Here is a 21,609-nt window from a genome sequence, read left to right on the forward strand (position 1 = left end):
ATAAATTCCACTATCAACACATTTACTTGTTATCTGCTCCTGTCTTATCCAGTATAGAACACAAAGAATCAAACAATGATATTCACATTTTTTGATTGTCAGAATTTCAGATTAAGTAAATTTTATTTTGTGAGTTCCATACATGTCATTAATTAATGGATGTAAAGGTAAGAAAAGATATCGAAGGTACTGATATGTGGAACTGAGTGTACTAAATTGAGGATAGAAGGATTGATATTTAAATGGCCTAAAGGCAAGATAAAGATGTTGAAGGTCTAGATATGTGAATGTGAGTGTACTATATTGGGGATAGAAGGGCTGATATCTAGATGAACTGAAGAAATTGCTTTACACTGACTGCCGTGGGCACCTGGGTTCTTTGTAATCAGATTATATCATTAGACATTTTATTTTATAAAAAAATGGCCTAACAATTTTTTTTTTTTAATTTTTTGGACAGACTCTTATTCTACACCCTCTTTCGATTAGTATGAGAAGACCATTGAGAATACACTGTTAGTTCCTTACCTTGAAGAAGGTCATTGTTGATCCATCTCTGACAGCCCCATATTCTATCTTGGTTTGTTTTGCCAAATCATCCGCTGAGTCAATGGGGGATTCCATTCGCTCTACTGTCAAGAAGGCGGCCAGATTGGCAGTGTAGGATGAAATGATGATTAGGGTGAAAAACCACCATATCCCTCCAACTATTCTGGTCGAGAGAGCTTTGGGCATCAACTCTGATCCTGTGATGGTATCATCAGAGTAAGAGTGTTAAACAGAGGTGTTAGAAGAGAGGAGACTCAAGATTCAACAGTAGTTTAGAGAGATAATGCATTTTTGTGACTCAAAATCATAAATCTATCAAGCATTTATTCTCTTGTGTATAGGTGAATAGATGTATCTTTTAGAAAATGAAGCAAAATCTAAATGATCTTTTATAAGTTATCACTGCTGCGGCTTAAATGTGATTTATTTCCATTTGATGGTTTTAATAGTTTTAACCCTGAGATATCCTATGTCTAAAATTTATAAATAGTTTAGTTGCTTAGATTTGAGTTTGTTTGCTTGTTTTTGCTGAAAAATCCTCAGAGTTCTGGCCTTTTTGTACTGTCTAATATGCATCTTATTGTGTGAAATAAAATGTTCTTGGTTATACAACAGTGAAAGCTTTAAAATATTAACATTAACATTTCATTTAATATTAAAGAATGGGAGAAACTTTCAAAAGATTTACATAGCATGCTATTTATCACATGCATTTAATAAAACACTATTTTACAAATCAAATGATATTGGATGCAACTGTACTTGATGGCTGATGAATCATTTTTTTATTGTTTTATGTTATTTTTGAAGTCAAAATTATTTTTTTAATGTTGATTCTTGTTTAACTGAAAATAATATATTCACTGAAAAGGCACAATTTTGTCCTCAAATAAAGTACAATTTAATTATACTTTAAAGACTGGCTGTTTTGCACGTGAAAAGGGGCCCTTCTTGGTAAAAACACTCATTTTAGGTGTTATCAGATGATTCCTGATTATTTGTATAAAGGTAATATAGAGGCATTTAATGTATTTACCAAAAAAAGAAAAAACATCTTTCTCTCTTGAAGAAAGGGTATGTGGGCAAAGTTTACCTACACAAAGGACAAGCATCTGTGAAAGCGCTCTAGCTCATAACTTTTGATCAAGCTTAGCTATGGAAGGCTATAAATCCAGCAGCAGAACTGAAAGGGTCAGAAAGGTATATGCAGCCTTTACCCTCATTGTATTGATCCATGGATGGATTTTGGTTAATCTGCTTGCCTGAAATTCACCATTGTTTCTCTCTTGGCATTTTCTCCATAAACTTGGAGAAATGATAGAGTTTATGGGACCACTTAAGAAGTGAAAGGAAAACTGCTACTGCTAAGTCATTTCAGTCGTGTCCGACTCTGTGCGACCCCATCCCTGGGATTCTCCAGGCAAGAACACTGGAGTGGGTTGCCATTTCCTTCTCCAATGCATGAAAGTGAAAAGTGAAAGTGAAGTCGCTCAGCCATGTCCAACTCTTCGCGACCCCATGAACTGCAGCCTACCAGGCTCCTCCGTCCATGGGATACACCCTAAGTTAAATCTAAAGTGTGAAGTTCAGCAGGTGAATTATCTGGCTTAAAGTAGTCTTTCACTGTTCTGATTGTCTTGAAGTTTTGTCGTTAATGACTTAAGATAGGGAAATTGGAGTTTACCAATCTACAAATACATGAATTTATGCTCAAGGTTAATCTGTAAACAAATGCAAATATTGCTCATGAAATCAGAGTCAGCTCCAGGCTCATGATATGTAGATAAATGTTGGCAGAGTTTCTTAGCTTTGAATTAGTTATATTCTTCTAAAGCTACTCTTTGTACTTTATTTTCTTTTAATGAGGTTAACGGCTTCACCGTGGTTTTTCTTTCTTTCTTTTTTTTTTTTTTTTGCTTGTTTGAATTTGAGTGTGTAATGTTACACAGATTTATAAGTTTTTATCAAATTGCTTCTAAGGATTTAGTAAGATAGTGCGTTGCTGTTGTAATCTTGCAGTTTAATGGGATTTATATGCCTGTGGGTGTGTATGTTTAATGCCCAAGTTTGTTTCATATCTTTGTGCTGAATTGATCTAGCAGCCTCGTGGCAGTGTGACATTATTTTAGATCTTTAGTTGGCTATCATTAAAACACCATTTATTTCATAAAATACCCATAGGAAATAGGTAATACAGTTAGTAGACATATTTTCTTAGCTTATAGGTATAGATTTTCTGCTGTGAATTTATCCTTATTTTATTTGGTTGCATTTGTGAAAAGATCAGGTTTTAATTTATTATTTGTATAATTGTGTATTATATGGCAGGAAAACTGGGCAGACAGATGGATAACCAACTGTCTACATGCAATAATAAATTCATTTCTATCACATTTCAAAATAAAATGTATTTATACATTTGAATGAAGTTGTCTTGGAAATTAAAAATAATTGATAGGAACCTATTCCTACTACATTTTAAACCCTTGGTAGATGGTATGAATTTCTCAACACTTTATCTTTTGAAAAAAATTCACACAGTTTTCTGACTTTCATAACTCTCAGTGTTAACTGATATACCTAGAAATGACTTCACTCAAGTAGAGATGATTTGTTAAAGTTCAGAACTCTAGAGGATGAAATCATGACAGTAATAAAAGTAGAATAAAACATCATCAGAAAATATTTGGGATGAGAGACAATACTTGCTGAAGTCTCTTTAGTGCCTTTTACGGCAGACATGACAGCCAATCCTGATCCAGACTTTGCTCACGCTCTGTAGAAAAGAGAAAGCCTGATCATCACATTAAAAAACAAGTTAAACAAAATGGTTTCCAATTGAGTACAGTGACAAACTTCTGCTAGCGAGAGCACAACAGTCAGTATAGAAGTTAGCTACCCAGTCCAATGCCACATGCTAAGGACAAATGCACCAGAATAGTCACCAGTCTGCAAATTTGTACATCATAATATTTTTTTCACCTGAGAGATACTTTAAACTTCTTGAAAAACAAGCAGAGTCTGGTTGGGGCTGACTGTCATGTACCCAAGGTCGTGGTAACTAGCAGACACTGCATCCCACGGTTTGCTGTGGATGATGGGAAACTCCAAACAGGTAGCATATCAAAGAGAAATTTAGGGAGAGGGTACACTCATATGATGGGCTTCCCTTGTGGCTCAGCAGTAAAGAATCTGCCTTCCAATTCAGGAGACATGGGTTCGATCCCTGGATCGGGAAGATCCATAGAAAAGGATATGGAAACTCCCTCCAGTATTCTTGCCTGGGAAATCCCATGGACAGAGGAGCTGGCAGGCTACAGTTCTAGGGGTCGCAGAGTTGGGCATGATATAGCGACTAAACAACAACAGTAACACTCATATGACAAAAGGCAGTCACGGTCACGTATACCTGCACAGGCGTGCTGCATACTCTAGGAAACCCAAGCCTATATTTTTCTATTCTAATGGCATAGGAAGGCAAGCTACTGGTGAGGAAGGAAGTCTCTTTCACTCTTTGAAAGTGATTGCCCACAAGATAAATGCCCTAAAAACTAAATGCACTGGTAAAGCAGTATATGTCATCCAATGAGTTTTCCTGTGGGATTTATAGTTCTGTTTTGTGCTTTAAACTCATGCAAGTGATTTCCAGTAAATCAGGTGCTGGGTCTACACCTACCTTGCACTGCCTGAATAAACCATACTTAACTGCGTGTTGAGATGATTTACTCACTTTGCTCAATTATTTGGTGTTTCCACCCTAGAAACCCTTGTTCTCTCTCCTTGGAATTTTTAAACACAATGTAAACACTTTGAGTAGCATGATAACAAGTCCCTCCTGAGAAGCCTTAGGGTTTACCCCTAAGTAACAAACATCTTTAATATATATCCTAGTTGAAATTTCCTTTGCCAATTTATTTTGCAGCTTGTTGTCAAATAAGGAGATATACCAAACACAACAGCATCTGTGACTGATGATTTTCTTAAATTAATGCATTTAATCTTGAGAAGTATTTTCTAGACCATACGCTTGGAATCAAAGCTGAGGAAAATCCACAGAAGTGTTGGATTTTTTCCAAAGGTTAAAACAACTCACTCCTCCCTTCCCCACAAAATCAAAATCCTCCAAATCATAGAAAATGTACAAAATGTATTACATTTCTGTGGTTTGAATTTCATTTCCTCCAACATCTCCAGTTTACTGTTGCTATGGTTACTAACTGAGGGAGATTGTAAAAAGTTACTGGGAAACTAAGATAAATCCCAGTAGGGTTTGTTAGAGTGGTAATTAGGTGACAGTTTTAGGGACTGTCATCTATTGGAAGGCTGTAAGTCAACCTAATTTTCAAAGGATTCAAATTTTATCCCTTTTCAAATTGTAACTTGTGAGGTTATGACTAAAAAGGAAAAGATAGATATCTCCATCTATGCCAGTTTGTAAACAATTTCTAAGGTAATTTATCTTTTCCTTCCCTCTAGGAAAATTTGTATTTGTTGCTTGATAGAAGTTTATTTTAGCTCTGTAGCAAAGGAATTCTGTTCCTGTCATATTTTTGTCTTTTTTATTTTTAGGACTGTCTAGGAAGCTGGGTTCAATCTTTTTAACTTCTGAGTTGGTTTTTAGCCTACTCCCTATCTTCTTGGTGGAGTTTACCAGCATAAAAGCCTGTCAGCAGACTGTGGGATGCATGTGACAAAGATGGGCAACCTTGTACCTTGTTGCATGAGAGCTCCAACTCCAAACCAGAAACTATTTAGTAAAGTAAAATTGTTTTCCACCACGTCTGAGTCAGGGTTGCATGGGTGGGGGTTATACCACTCGTAGGGTGTAAACCTGCGGTAGTTAACAGAAACAGTCTGTAAACATGAGGTAGATACTTGCGGCACCAGCAGAAATCCACTGAACAAGGCACCACACCCAGCAGCTAATGAGGGACGCGTCAAACCAAACAATAGGCCAGGTTCATAAACTTACAGCTTTGGTGGGCAAAGTGCAAAGGAGACTCTAGACATTATATATTTACCAGTCTTCTGATCTCTAGGCAAAGCCCGTTGGTTGGCTGGAACCATATTCCTCAGATCTATGTCTACTGAATTTTTCTGAGTTTTCACTCATTTCCATTTTATTGAACACCTAGATGGACTGCAAAGGGAGGTCCACTCATCCTAAGTATTTACCCCACAGAGCAGCGATGACAATGATACACACAGTTGCATACCAACTGTAATACCAAGATCCTGTGTCGCTAGATGCTGAGGAAGACACGAAATACAGGGCTGACTGGACTTCAAGGGTTATTGACTGATAGATCAAAGGAGTCTATGTAGTCTAGTCATTTCATAATGCATCAAAGGAGTTGCAAGTTTCAAACGATTAGTGAACAAAAAGAAGGTCTGGATTGGGGTGTATTCGATGCTTTTATGATAGTATGTGGAGATAAAAATCCCAATCTTTAACTGAAGAGATAAAGTTCAAATTTAGAAGTACCCTGGCCCAGGCATCAGACTTCATTAATGTTAAGGCCAGAGCATGTCTGGAAGGACAGTTTTAGGTTCAGACTTTCCTCTAAGATTCATTTCGAATTGTTTCTACAACTGTGAACAGTGGTCATTTGATCACCAGCCCTAGTTGGTGAGGAAGTCAACCTTGAACAAGTAATTTAAACTCTGTGGCTTCAGTTTCCTTATTTTTAAAGAAGAAAGAATCCAGATATCTCTAAGTTGTGTTAAAATAAAAATTTGAGGGACTGAAATGGTTTTTGGTTCTTCTGTTTTCTAAACATCTGCCTGACCTCTACAAGTCCAAGAAGCTCCCTGCTCTGTGTTTCCTTTTTAAGACTATCTTTCCAAGGGGCACTTATTTTTCCAAAAACGACATTAGCAAGTGCTCTGTGAAGCGATCTGGAAATGATTTAAAATGCAGTAGTCCTTAGTACCGAAAGCCATTTGCCATTGGGTCCTTTTAATGCAAGCAGGAGTGTAAGAGTAGTGTTCAAACCCCATAAAGTCAATGAGAACATATGGAACGCTCTCCGGCCATAAGGTTTCAGCAGTAAACAATAGCAGGCAGCGGACACGTGGTGGAGACTTGGTGTTAAGGTGAATACATTATTTATAGCGAGAAGCGGGGCACACTTTGAATCAGGCACAAGGAAGTGGGCAGACAGTTCTAAATGAAACACCATGCTCTAAGCCTGCAGACCCCTTCTGAAAACTATACAGGGTCTCCTCATCAAGTCTTAAGGAGGCTAGGATAACAGCTTTGTACTTTATCCCATAATAATGGCATCCAACTCATTACTGTGCCTTCTCCACAGCTGCAGGGCAAACAGTGCAGGTTCCTGTGAAGCTTATGAATAAAGCTTTAATTGACAATGCCATGCCAATACATTTTAATTACTATCTCAACAATATAATTAAGTTTTTAATTTATACTCTCTTATAACCATAGAAGTTTGCTGAGCCTAAGAACCCGATACCAATATTAACGAACCTACTAATTGAAGCAGTATGCAGAGTAAAAATGCCACTACTTAAGCAGTATCATTGGCACTTGTACAATAATTTAAGAAAATTAATTGCAATACATTAGGAGGGCTGTGCCTTCCAAAGCAGAGGTTTTTCTAAAACCTGGCCACCACCAGCCCCATGATATTCCGGCATTTCTCCCGTGTCTGTGCTCTGATGAATGAACTCACCACTTCTTTGTTTGGAAAGCTGCATCTCACTCGGTCCTGTTTCGGTATTTCAGACTTTGCAGCTCTAAGTGAACAATTCATCTAGTTTTCTCTGGGAAAAAAGAAAACTGTCCAAACAGCAATGTGATTCTGCCTGCTCTGTGGAGATATTTTAGATTCTTTCTCTCTGGGATTCTGAATGACTTGGAGAGAGTGTGGACTGAGGAATATTAAACAGTGATTTGATGCTGTACCGTAGCACACTGATTTTTCATAATGCAATAGATGTACCTGTTGCCTGGATGTAGATATTTCAGCTTGAAATTCCTAACGTCTGCTTAAAGATAGCCAGTGTGACAACAATGTCATCACCAGGAAGCCTGGTAGGAAGATTAATTCATGGCCTGTACCAATGATATTCTGAAGCTGCTCTGCTCACCTGATTTCAGGTTTAGTCAAATGACAGAGAAAAGGACAAATGTGCTTAGAATTTATGTCAAAACTTGCATCTCGAAGAGTTGTACTGAAATACAGAGGCTCATTTTGTTTTTATATTCATATATATGCCAGGCTTTTACGTGAATGGAAGATATAAAATGATGCTCATACTGAAGACTTCTAATTAAGGGATTCTTTTTATGAGTGAGAATGGATATCAGGCTACATCAACAAGAGGGAGATCTTTTAATGGGGAAAGCTCTCAATCTTGTAATGTAACTGGCTGGGTTTATAGTATAACCGTAGAGTTACAGTCAAAGGTTTTCTTGATTATTTCTTTGCCAGAAGCCAAATTAAAAAAATGTCCATTTTAAGAAGATAAACATAAATTGTAAGATGTAAGCAGACATTATTTCTGGATATTCAGTCTATCTAAATTGTATGTTCATGATGGACATAATTCCTTGGGATTAAATACTTTACAAAAAGTAATTTATAAAATGTCAACCACAAAGCAAAAACACTGACACGCACGTTTGTAACAAGTCATAGTAACTAAAAAATTTTATATGATTTTCCTTAGTTTGTCTAACTTTATAAATCAATTCAGTTCAGCAAATGATTCGTAAGCCTCTGTCAAATGAGGACATAAGCCCAAAAGCAGTGATGAGCTTTATTTTTCCCCTCTAAAAGGACAAGAAAGGGTATACTTCAAAACACAAATTCAAAAGCCTCTCTAGAGCTAACAATGATTAGGAGATTAACTGTTTTTCATTTCTATTTCACTAACTTTGAATGCAAACCACTAAGGTGGTAACAGAAAGTCATTTTCCATCTTAGCTTACTGATGCAGAGTGACCAAGTTCATGGTCTCAGGGTATGATGATGGGAAGTCAAAGAGAATCGGCACACTTATTTAACCAGGATTTGTCTTGGGGAATCACATCCAAGATATATTTAGTGGCTTTATGAACTGGAAGCAGAGATGGATTCAGAGATATAGAGAAGATGAATATAGTTGCGAATGCAATCCCCATGACAATGCACCTGTGCAAAGCAGGGAGTTATTTTTTAAATTTTTTACATTTTACCACCATGCTGCGTGAAAGATTGCGTTTGATGTCTGACACTCCACTTCCCCAAGACCCCGAGTGAGGAGAAAGACAAGCGAGAAGGGAGTGATAAGGGTAATAAGCTAAGTAAAGAAAAACTGGTCTACAAAATGTACTGTTGGTGAGTAGGGATCCTGAGTAAATAGTGTTGATTGGGGGAGAAACAAGGCTGCTTTTTTAAATTTTTTGGCCACACTACACAGCATATGCAGCATATGGGACCTTAGTTTCCTGGCCAGGGACTGAACCTGCGTCCCTGCATTGGAAGCGTGGAATCTTAACTACTGGACCGTCAGGGAAGTCCTGGAGGCTGTTTCCTTCATTGAAAGAGAATCAAGTTAGAAAATGTAGGGCTCTGGATCACCAGGAGCTTACAGAGGAACAGATAACATAAGGACGGGAAAGCTACTGAACGCTACAGTCGTTTGGTGGTAAAAATAAGGCAACTTGAAGACACGGTTGGGGTCAAATGTAAACAAGTACTTTCAAATCGTGTGTTTGTGAGAACTGCTAGATGCTGTTGACATGGTTTTCTCTTTTGCCAATTTGGGCCAAGTCAGTGTGATAAATAATGTAATTACTTGCTCATGAACATTGTCTTGACTATTTTACTCATCAGCATCACTGCCTAGATAAAGCAATGAACTGGGGAATATGGAAACTCACTTCTCTGGTACCCTCTGCTGCTTGGATTGTCCCACTAGTCCTAAAATCACCCAGCAGGTGTGGGCCCCAAATAGAGGAATGGAACAACAAGCCACCACAAGATTTCTTAACTATCATCAGATGGCACATCACCTTGAGGCAATCATATATTAAATGACCATTTGAAGGGAGTATTTATTTCACTTAGGAACAAGTAATGAGACATGCACCTCCAAAGGTGAGTGATTCATCTTTGAAAATTAGACATTCCAAGCAATATCATCTTTAATTATTTAGAGCACAGTTTTTTCAACTTGATGCTATTGACATTTTGGGGATATCTTTTTGTCATAGGAGGCAGGACTGTTCTGCACACTGCAGGATTTCTAGCTACATCCCTGGACTCTATCTACCAGATACCAGTAGCATCCTCCACCCTCAGCTGTAACAATCAAAAGCTATTTCCTGACATTGTCAAATGTTCCTTGGGGGATAAAATCTCTCCTAGTTGAGAACCACTGATTGAGTATTATCAAAGGATAATATCACTCTACATACTGCCACTATGTTATTTTCTGAGGTAGGACACATGGAAAGAACGCTTTGGTAATTATTTAAAATTAGTATCTGGACAAAACTTGGAAAACAATCTAGGGTTTGGTAATGGTATAGTTTATGAGGTATAGAAAACTTCCAAACAGTCATTTCTTATTGAATGTGTCTCACTCATATGTGAAAGTACACATTAATTTGCTTTGACTGTGTCTGCAAAGGATCTGTAAGACCTTTCTAAACTAGGTTATTTTTCTAAGTTTTCTTCATAATTATGCCAGAGAAAGAGTTACCTGGCATTAATCAAAATCATTCAGTGAACAATGACAAAGGACTAGGATGAAAAATATTTCTCTTAGAAATTCCTAGAGGGAAAACAAAAATTGATTAGGAAAAAGTTCACTGAGTTTTGTTGAAAGATGAAAAAGATTGAAAATGAGTAGAGCACATAAAAATGCAATTATTTTTTTAACATGGTTTGTCCAGGGATATCAACTGTTTAAGCCAACAGAAAGATAAAACAGCTGTGTTTCAAATTCAGTATCAAAGGTATTTAGAAAATATGATCTACTGAATGGTATAAGAATCCTTTGAAAAATCGTGTGGAGCAGAATGGTTAAATGGAGAGTTGTTTCAGAAAATAAAATCTAAACAGAATCACCAGGGTAGCACAAAGATTTCATACCTCCAGATTGTATTCATAGCTATTTCTAGAATCTCTTGTTAACTGATTTTTTAAAAATGAATTTTATACAATTTTCAAAGTGTTTGTCTTTATTCTGAAAGATTCCATGATCTTTTTAAATCCAGTGTTTCTTAATTGCTACAACAGTTCCTAGCTGACTTTTTTTTTTCTATTTTGCTTATTATTTGCAAATATTCCAGGGGTCAAGTATCCGTACAACATTTTCCTCTCCCTGTTGAATTGCTTTAGATTTATTAGCTGAGCTATGGCTTTTGTGGCAATATAATTCATGGAAAATGGGTAAATAACCATTGTATGCTGCTTTAAATACTGATAAAATTAAATTAGTATAAAACTTAGTGATCTTACTATTTTTTAAAAGTACCTTTATAAATAATTAGAAGATATTCATTTACAGAGTGGCTTTTATGAGGGGGAACGTGACAAAACAGAACACCAGGCAAAACTAAATGAATGCTTTGACGTTCATGGTCTCTGTCTACCTCCAGAGCACACAGGTCAGCCTGAGACTGACCTAGATCTGTTGAAAGTTCAGTGATTCTCTAACTTACCTTGCGATCACAAAAAGTACACAGCTGACTCCTAAGCAGGCTAAGAGGACATACATCCAAATGTCAGGGGACAGGGGATTGAGGAAGGAGAAGACCCCTGGATTAGTGCCATTGGGCTTCCGGTAGAGAATGCTGATGCCCAGGGTCATGAAGGGTTTGGAGAAGTCGATGACTTTTTCCCGCACGTAGGTGATGGTAAGAGGAGCCACCGCCAGGTCAGCCTTCTGCAAAAGCAAGTTTGAAATGGTTCCTTTAGCTGTCTAGCTTCCGAGAGAATGTCTAGACTTTTCCTGGGTCTCCTGATTCCCATTCTCAACTCCAAAAACTTCTCACACAAGAAGCTTCTATGATGATTGACTCTGGCATAAAAACAGTTGACTACACACTTATGTTTATGGAATAGTATTTGTTAGCAAAGAGAAAGCAGAAGGTGTGAAACATACACACACACACACACACACACACATACACACACGTATATATGTAAGGCAGGGGATATTTAGTTACTAAGTCATGTCCGATTCTTTTCAACCCCATGGACTGTAGCCCATCAAGCTCCTCTGTCCGCGGGATTCCCCAGGCAGGAATACTGGAGCAGATTGTAATTTCCTTCTCCAATATATATGTGTTGTTCTTCAGTTGTTAAGTCATGTCCAACTCTTTGCGACCCCATGGACTGCAGCTCGCCAGGCTTCCCTGTCTTTTACCATCTCTCAGTCTTTGCTCAAACCCAAATATATATGTGTTAAACTCAAATATATATGTGTTCCATACACACACATTCTGAAACTAAATGGAGGGGGGAAAATTGCAGAAAAAGGTCTTTAAAAAAGGACATGTGAGAAAAGTAAGAAATGAGCAACTTGGTCATAAAATTAGTTGATGAGATTTTGCTTCAAGCTGCAAACTTCAGAACTCCTTATCTAATCTAAGAATCACTCAAGTTTATTCTTCAATATGAAGGATGAGCCCATAAATTTTTTCCTCAATCTTCATCCCTGTTGCCCTCCTAAGTAAGGAAACTACATTTATAGGTGGTTTTCTCCCACTTTTTAGGTCATTTTTATGATTCAAAAAAAAAAAAAAAAAATATATATATATATATATATGCCTTCTGCCTCTGACTCAGACATCTTTCTCTCTTCATTTACTTCTCATCACACATTTTTTAGACATTTAAGACCACAGTGCAGGAGATGCATTTCTGCTTACATGATCTATAAGCTCCTTGACCATTCCGTTCCACTCTCCCTTGTCATTCTGAGCTCCATATTTGCCGTCAGCGACGAGTTTAACATCGTAAATGAAACCCAGGATGTTTGACAATTCCTTCAACAGATCCAGGCAATATCCTTCAAATCTGTCATTTCCATACAGGGGCTTATCAGATTTCCTGTACATCACATAGGGTTCTTCCTATATGAAACAAATCACACGTGAAACCTTGCTGTAATGAAAGGCAGAATTTACTTACATGAGCTCCAACAACAGCCAGAAGATATAAAATATTTCAAAACAGTTTTAAGATTTGAGAATACTAAAGAAAGTCACTTCCTTTTCTGCCTTTACTAAGCTCATCTTTTGTGCATCTTCTGTAAATATAGAACACTTCCTACGTTGCTTTCTCTCCCTCTTCTCTCTTTGAGAGTTTTTTCCCCTCCACTGCTGAGGGCAGAGCTGTGAGTAAATGGTGTGATAGAGACAGGATCACGTTTAAACCTTAGGTCTAGCTGAGAAGGCAGTGGAGGAGCTGATGTCTGGCTGTCTCGTTTCTAGCCATGCCTACACCTAAGCTTCTAGGACTAGACCCGCCTACCCTCCTGGCTTATATCTACGAGCTTCACCTACTTACTAAAGGAAATCTAAATCAGCAAATACATTCTCTTAATTTTCAAATTTCCTCTCTCCTAAGTACTCTAAATATTTTAATTTTCTCATTTTTCAGCTAAATTGCATTTCAATTTCACTCTTCCCTTAATACTTACATATTTTTCCTGGCTTCCTTCAGGATATCTTATTCAAAGACCGTTTTAATGTCTCCTTTCATCATCAGTTACATTTTCTTATTTGAACTCATCTCAGAGATCCCGTCTTGTAAGTTCTTTGCTTATATGATAAATCCCCTATCCTACGAATAACGGACATTTCCTTACAACTACGTATCTCTAGTCTTATTAATTCTCATTTGACTAAGTAAAATTTTACTTTATTTTATAAAATCAAAATAGTTACTGTTACTGATCCATCTTGTATGTTTAGGCTTATTCTCAAACAAACTGATAGAAGTAGAAAACTCTATATTTCCATGAGAAAGTTGCAGAGAAAGTAGTCACCAGAAAAAAAATTTTTGTTTTGGATGAATTATTCTCAGAAACTGTTTCAGAAATAAATTTCACATAATGGAGTGAATCAAAACAGGAATGTCCACAAGTGATGATTTTAGAGGCGGCCACTCCTATATATTTCTTGGATTGCGTGTGTGCTAAGTTGCTCAGTCACTTTAGTCATGTATGACTCTTTGCGACCCGATGGACTGTCCCCCACCAGGCTCCTCTGTCCATGGGGTGCTCCAGACAAGAATACTGGGGTGGGTTGCTATGTCCTCCTCCAGGGGATCTTTCTGACCCAGGGATTGAACCCACAACTCTTATTTCTTGCATTGGCAGGCGGGTTCCTTACCAGTCGTGCCACATGGGAAGCACAATTCTTGGATTAGGGAGGAGCAAAGAGGGAGGACCAACAGTTTGTGAGTGAACAGTGGCTGGATGGGGCATGATAGGATTGCAACAGGGAGCAGGAGCTGCCTTTACCTGGGCTTTTAAAGAGCAGTTAAGAAAGGACTTCCCTGGTGGTTCAGACGGTAAAGCATCTCCCTACAATGCAGGAGACCCAGGCTCGATCCCTGGGATTGGGGAGATCCTCTGAAGAAGGAAATGGCAACCCATTCCAGTACTCTTGCCCGGAAAATCCCATGGATGGACAAGCCTGGTAGGCTACAGTCCATGGGGTTGCAAAGAGTCAGACATGACTGAGCGACTTCACTTTCACTTTTCTTTCAAGAAAGGAGTACAGCTAATAAAGGAGCAGTACAGAGGAATGAGCAGGCCAAGGTGATTTTGGACGCACACAGCAGCAACCAGCAGCTGGAAGAGAGACCTCAGCTCCCTGACCAGGAGTCCTAATTGCTAGACCACAGAGTCCAGCAACTAGGGCCTAAATTCCCAGTCCTCGCTTACCTTGACAAGAAAGAATTCTGATGAGGAGGTGGAAGGCAAAGAGAAAGTCAAATGTTTATTGGAAAAGCAGAGTGCAAGCGGAAAGACACACGGGTGAGTTCTGCAAGAGAGGTGTGCCTTTGGGAAGTTTATATCCTTTATAAAGGGATAGTTTTTCCGAGTCTTTGTCTTCCCACTGGCCAGTTGTGTTCTCCACCCGCCACCCCCCCACACGCCCCAGCTAATTTGTCTCAGGACCTTCCCCTAGGTGCACCTGGAAAAGATGGATTTCCATGCAAAGGCGTCTGGGAGGAAAGAAGCAAGGCTTATTGTGGCCTGGCATCCCCTGAATTTTGATTCCCAAGGAGCCTCTATGCACAGGTGTACTGTCTCCCTTGCCCCAAGGAGAGGGGCTTTGTGATCTCTTGATCCTGTACTCAGGCAAGGTTTAGTCCCTCTCTGTTGCTGCATGATTGCCCTCTTAATATGTCCACAAGAGACAGAGCTGGGGTTTTTATCCCTGCTTCTGTTGTTCCTTCCATTTCAGAGAGCAAACAGGAGGCTGAATGTAAATTCCTAACCTGGAGCCCACTGATCTCCTGTCTCAGGCAATGCAAGCAGGAGGCCAGTTTTAAGGGTCAGGCCTGAAGCCCATTTTTCTGCCCCATGAAATGTAAGCAGGGGTGCACATATGGGTGCTAACTCGCTTCAGTCGTGTCCGACTCTGTGTGAACCTGTGGACTGTGGCCCACCAGGCTCTTCTGTCCATGGGATTCTCCTAGCAAGAATACTAGAATGGGTTGACATGCCCTCCTCCAGGGGATCTTCCTGACCCACGAATCAAACCCAAGTCTCTCCCATCTCCTGCACTGGAAGGCAGGTTCTTTACCACGAATGCCACCTGGGAAGCCCTGTAAACAGGAAGCTGGTTATAAATGTCTACCCTGGAGCCCAACTGTCTCCTGCCTCAAAAACAAACAGCAGGGATGGTGGTAAAAGTAATAGGGGGATGTCGACCCTCTGTGCTAAATTGCTTCAGTCGCGTCTGACTCTTTGTGACCCCATGGACTGTAGCCCGCCAGCCTCCTCTGTCCATGGGCTTCCCCAGGTAAGAATACTGGAGTGGGTTGACATGCCCTCCTCTAGGGGATCTTCTTGACTCAGGGCTTGAACTCAAACCTCTTATGTCTCCTGCATTGGCAGGTGATTTTTTTTTTTACCACTAGTGCCAACTGGGAAGACCCGTGACCAACATAATTAAGAGGCTAGTGCTAAGGCAGGAAGGGAGGAGGGAGTGGTCCAAGAGCACAGTGCAGGCAGAGTGCAGGATCAGTGACAGGAGAGAAGCTGAGGCTGTGAAGGACAGAGGTTCTGACAATACCATTGAGAAGCAGGGGAAGACATTGCCTTGCATCTCTTCCTCCATCCATCTCCCTGGTCTCTTACCAGAATCTCCCCCAGGTTGAAACCCCCCACAGCCAGAGAGCAAGGGGAACAAGCTGGGGAGGCCTACGGAGTGGAGCGGAACACAGCTAAGCATGGACTGGAGCCTGGAGAGCTTCAGAACAAGGTTGGAAGTGGGTAATTCAGTCCACGACAGATATACGTAAATATATGCTTTTAGTGCCCCAATTAAAAATAGACATCTACAGACAGAGGTGTTGGCACGAAAAAGATAGCTGAGGAATCCTTCAAGGTCTAGAGTAGGAGTTTCCATCAGATGCCCTGGATTCCAGAGACTCAACTTACCAGAATGGTGGTGACGATGAGCGTTCGGTTGGCAAGAGAGTCGGTGATATTATTGGACCTGTCTTTGTTGCCATCCGTCATGTTAAGCCCACTGTTGGAGTTCCAAATCCCAATCTACACAGAACACATCACATCAGAGGCTGCTGACTGTCAGGGACGGCGCTTATGCTAAAGAGAGGCCCCTTCTACAACTGGAATGGGCACAAAAGTCTGGGAAGAGGACAGCAGGGCATTGCAGGGGAAGCTGCTACATGTGGGAGAGCGAAACAACGGAAGGACGACTGCGTACATGGAACAGAAAGTTTGTGCTGTGTGGGGTGGAGGTAGGCGGAGATCTTTGTAATTTATTAAGTTCAATGTTCTTTTCTAAATTAATAACTAGTAAATGAGCATCAAATTTTCTTCCAATACGTATTCGTTGAACACCAGCTTATAAACCAGGGATTCTTCTAGGCATTGGAGGACACAGCAATGAGCAAGAGAGACAAAGACTTCTGCTCTGGTGGAGCTCACATTAGACTGAGACAGATCCTATGTTGCCAAAGTATTACCATCAATGCCTTTAAAATTTATGAGAAATGGGACGGAGGAGGCAGGGTGGACAGTCAAGAAGCTGGGCATCTAAAAGGGAAAGAAAAATGGAACGAAAAGTGTGGATGGGCAGGAGACCATGTTCTAGGCCCATCATTGAGGAACTAGTGCTGGGTGAGGGTGTCTCTTGTAGACCCTGGTAGAACCTCTTCCTACCTCCATTGCACCTCTGTTACAGACCTTCTTCTATTCTTATCATTGGTTTATCTGTCTTGTTTGTTCACTTGACCATGAATGCCTTTAGTGAAGGTATTACTTCTGTTGCTTATTGATCTTTCTGTCACAGAACCAACCAGTGTGATTGGCAGTCAGTGAAGCCTATTGTTCTTCTAAGAAATAGTAACCCCAATTTCCTCCAGTGGCTTGGGTTATTAGAGTCTGTAGAAGTAGATTGATTTGTTCTGCCTCTAGGGACAATCTAGGAGCAGAGCCTTAGGGAACTGGTTCTTTGTCTGAAGTCTTCTGGAAGCATTTACTGACAGGCTAGTGAGGCGGAATGCAAACCTGGTTGCTGGGTGACCTTGGACAAGATGCTAACCTTTCTGAGCTCTGGTTCTCTACCTAGAAAATAATTTATAGGGATGTTGAGAACATCAAATGAGTAGATGCATGTGAAAGTACTAGTATATGTTAAGAGCTGCATGAATGTTAACAATAAAGGACATCAAAATGATTGCTCCAGTAATTTCTTTAAGCTTGCCCTGTTATGAAAGAACTTAGAATCATTAGTGAAATCCTTTTTCCTTGAAATTTATAAGCAGATAAAGGAGCTACGAAAAACAGGGACAGTTTAGGAACACCAATACTTGGATGCAGTCTGCGATGGACAGGGTAGACCCAAGCTTGATCTCTAAATATACTCTTCCACTGGGAGGATACTTGGCTGGCTAGACAGAGTATGAACTTTTCAGACAGACTCTTGTCCAGATTCTAATTTTGCAATTTACCAGCAGTGTGACCCTGGGGACGTTAATTTCTTTACCAGTAAAATGGAGACAATGGAACTCTTCTGATGACTAAATAAAATTTCACCTGTAGAAATGTTAAGCTTCTTTCCTTTTCTATTTGTTTAGTTTGATTTACTGCCCAAATGCAGCAGCTGAAAACTCATTTAACCCAACAAATTTTCTTTTTAGAAATATAAATTCTTTGAGGTAGTTTCAAGGACTACTACAGATTTGTTCATCGGTGTGAACTATTTCAATTTCACTATCTTCTTTCTATGCTTAATAAGGGCTAGTTGGATAGTGAAAAAGGAGACAGGTCTAGGTAAATGGGGTTTGGGGGTAGTTTTTGGATTTGAAAGTATTTCGATCCTGTCTATAGAGAGAGCACTAGAGGTAGGATTAAGCTGTAGGATAACACCTTTAATAACCATTCAGTCTTTCCAGGATCAAGTGTAATACCCGTCATTTAGAATGCATGAAACACATGCCTGCTGGTGGAAGAACCTTTACTTTTCTTTGGCTTTGAACTCAAGAAAAAGGGAAAAAATTTTTTTTCTTCCCTCTCTTCTAAACTCCACCCGTCTTCTCACTTTTGGGGGCAGGGACCCTTGCTTCCAGGAAATGTATCTCAGACTAACTACAGTAGGGAGTCTACGAATTTTTAGTCAAAACTATGTTTTAGATTGTAAACAGTTGAATTCTAACTCTACGAAGACGGTGTTTCAATTGGGCCCTTGCTGTGTTTTTAATTAAACCTTGACTTAGGCACTGGGGAGAGGGGAACCTAATTTTTAATTAAATATTGAAAACTGGAGAAAATAACTGCATTTTAGCCAGTTTGTTAAGTAGTGAAGTATGTGCTCAGTAACTCTTATTTCTATTAAAGTCAAATGTTTAAAAGACTTACACTAATATTTGAAATGGTAGGGCTAGTTGGCCATGCAACATCACTCTCTTTTAAAATACAAACTTGAAATTGTAGACAAATATATCCCACAGCTTAACATCTGGATTTGCGTCTTTTACCAGCCTCACTAAAAAGTGTGGAAGGTATGATATCATTGCTGCTGCATTTGTAACCTAATGAGTCCCAAAGTACCAATCAGTGTAGACTTTCCTCCATAAAATAAGAAAAAGAAGAATTTTTCCAACTATTGGTGTAATGGAAGTGTCCTCAAATCTAGACTAAAAGAATATCAAGAAACAGTAAAGATCAAGCGATTCATGGGAGGTGGACAGTTTACATATGAGGTTTGAATGATCTCAGCCTTGCATTTTCAAACATTTGAATCAGCAAAGCAAGTAGAGTGTGTATGTTTGCATACAGGGGTATGTGCATCTTTTAAACCAAAGTCGTCCGTTGGCTTTACCTTTTGTTTAACTGAAGTAAAATAACATGTTAACAAATGTCTCTTTCTGAAAAAGCAAGCTCCCATGATTCATCCGTGCTGGGAGGTTGTTCAGTTAGGAAGTACTGGTGGGGGTAGTTAACCAGGTGCCTGGATATTTAGCATTTAGGCTTTTAGTCCTGTCCTCTGACCTTGGAGCATTGCCTCTAGGAAGCAGAACCTCAGTTTTCAAACTGTACAGCAACAGTGATCAGCAGTAATTTACCGTGAGAAGCAGTGGAAGGTGGATCAATTACTTGTGGGGAGGAACACTCAAAAGCTGAATAGTCTGGTCCTGTCTTCTTTCCCTTTGTAAACTGGCATGAGGGAGCAGTCATTTATCATCTAGGACTACAGAGGGAAGCATTTGAAAATGAGGACTTAAAGGCAATTAAGCAGGCCTTTTGTAAAAAAGGTAATGTGACAAAGGGATGCTCAGAAAGTGCCTAAGATCCATCTCTCAAACCTGGTATGTGATTCATGTAAACTCAAAATCCAAAAGTGCTGAGGGAAATAATCAAGTATCTAGGGGAATGAGGTGACTCTGTTTCCCGTATGATGAGTTTTATAAACATATATTTTAGTGATGAGCTTTGTAAAGACTGCCATATCCCTCTCTTGGAAAGAACTTCAGGCAGACTGTTCTCGACCGAAAAACGTCAGAGTGCAGAGAAGAGCTTTTGGAATCAGAACGCAAAGGGGGTGAATCCTCCTGCTGTAGGGGGGAATCTTGTAGGGAAAGGACAATGTGTTGGTTGGGTCTCAACAGGTCTCTTGTGCTAGCGCTCAGATCACTGCACATTGTTGATGAGGAGTCATAACATAGAATAGCACACCACAGTAAATGCAGCTTGCAACGTGGCAGTGATGGGTCAGCAGAAGGAAGAGGCACAAAGGGATGGAGGAAGGCGGAAAGCCAAGAAGTGCATCCTTGGGAAGTGGGGGTGATTATTGCAGTTTAGTGACAAATAAAGGACATTCCCCTCCCTTGAGAATAATTTCAGGGCTTGGATTTCATTCCCGAGGATATTTGACTTGAATTAATTCAACATTGCAGAAAATGCCTGGAGTCTCAAGCTGGATTAGTGTAATAAGCTTTTTTCTGGGTACCGGTTAGGTTCATGTACGTATTAGCATAGAGGAGATGGGATTGTCTTCCTTGTGCCTTTGGTAGCCCGATTCATCGAAAATTAAAACACAGTTATTAAACCTGTGCTTATTTAAACTTAAAAACAAGACATTTTGGAGCTCATCTGAGTATGCTCCAAAAGGGAGACAAGGCTTTTGACTACAGGGAGAAACTGTTTACACTTTCTGTGACTTAACTCATAATTCAAAAGATGAAAGTGAACCTGACTAAACTGTTCAAGTTGAACAACCTGGAGCAATTTAAGGTCCATATGTCAATCAGCAGGTAGTTCAGCAAGTGGTTTGAGGGAGAGAGAATGAAAGATCATGTTTGCATATTGTTGGGACATTTTTCTGATCAGAATGTTTGCAATGTCTGACTTTTGCTTCTGTAATAAATCTGTGCACATTCATTGACAACATAATACTGTACAATAAGCTGTGAGATAGTAGGTGTTGTGATTTACAAGACAATCTCATTTCCTTTTCAAAATCTCTCATGTTTTTGTCCTCTGGAAACTGTGGTTCTAAAGCAAATTATGAAACAATATGCACTGACAAGGTTTTGTTTTTCTGCATAAAATGAAGATGGTGTGTAATAAAAGGGAATTTCTGAAAATGGTTCATATATTTTGTGGTGGTGACATTGAAGGAGATGTCCTGGCCCCTCAGAGCCTTAGCCTATCTGACTAGTCTGATGGATCAAATCTATTGTATTTTTTTTCCCTTTAGGGAAAAAATATTTAGTGTCAAGAAAGACTATAAATGGACCAGTGTCTGCTTCTGTTGCAGCTACCTGCTTTTAGTCCTAACAGGGACTGATCCTACTCAGGAGAAACAAAAATAATCTAGAGGGAAATATCTAATCCATCATTATTTAATCCACCTCAAGTCTGTTTCAATTCCCAGGCAATGTTGTTGAGAGACAACATACATATTCAATCACCCATGTTTTCCCTTCACGTGGAATTTCGCCTCTAAACTGCAATTAGAGAGCTACTGATCTGACAAAACTGGAAGGATGCAGGCTTTTCCTTTGGTAATCCCACCCACTCCCAGATTTCCTGCAGGTTTTGTCCATGTACAAACCTTCTTCCACACTTTATATAAGTGTTTAGACACTTCGCCAGCAGCCTTGGTTTTCAGAGGGGAAAAATAAAAATAGCACTTAATTAAAATGAAGCATGGAAGCCAAAAGGCATCAAGGCACGTGAGTGCTCACAGTTACATACCCCACCCATTGTTTGGAATCTTGCATGTTCATTCAACAGAAAGCCTGAGAATAGGTACAGTAAACACAGGGACCAAGTCTTTGAATCCTACAGATTCAAGTACTTGAATCCTACAGAAGTTACGTCTCCTTG

The 21,609-nt window shown here is 39.5% G+C and overlaps 1 protein-coding gene across 8 annotated transcripts in view; it reads right to left on the minus strand.

Moving 5' to 3' along the window:
• The window catches only part of GRIK1 (glutamate ionotropic receptor kainate type subunit 1), a 438,918-nt gene that overhangs the window by 43,825 nt on the left and 373,484 nt on the right, over nucleotides 1–21,609 (minus strand). For 4 of the 8 annotated variants that reach the window (XM_065913534.1, XM_065913531.1, XM_065913538.1 and 1 more), the window contains 6 exons: nucleotides 21,335–21,379; nucleotides 16,192–16,305; nucleotides 12,440–12,643; nucleotides 11,228–11,451; nucleotides 5,262–5,380; nucleotides 529–746 (listed from right to left, as the gene is read on the minus strand). In XM_065913534.1, the coding sequence (XP_065769606.1) occupies nucleotides 529–746; nucleotides 5,262–5,380; nucleotides 11,228–11,451; nucleotides 12,440–12,643; nucleotides 16,192–16,305; nucleotides 21,335–21,379 (924 nt within the window). The remainder of the gene's footprint in view (nucleotides 1–528; nucleotides 747–5,261; nucleotides 5,381–11,227; nucleotides 11,452–12,439; nucleotides 12,644–16,191; nucleotides 16,306–21,334; nucleotides 21,380–21,609) is intronic. The other 4 variants (XM_065913535.1, XM_065913533.1, XM_065913537.1 and 1 more) reach the window with 2 other exon arrangements.

The sequence above is a fragment of the Muntiacus reevesi genome, chromosome 21 (genome assembly GCF_963930625.1).
Source record: "Muntiacus reevesi chromosome 21, mMunRee1.1, whole genome shotgun sequence".
Taxonomy (NCBI): domain Eukaryota; kingdom Metazoa; phylum Chordata; class Mammalia; order Artiodactyla; family Cervidae; genus Muntiacus; species Muntiacus reevesi.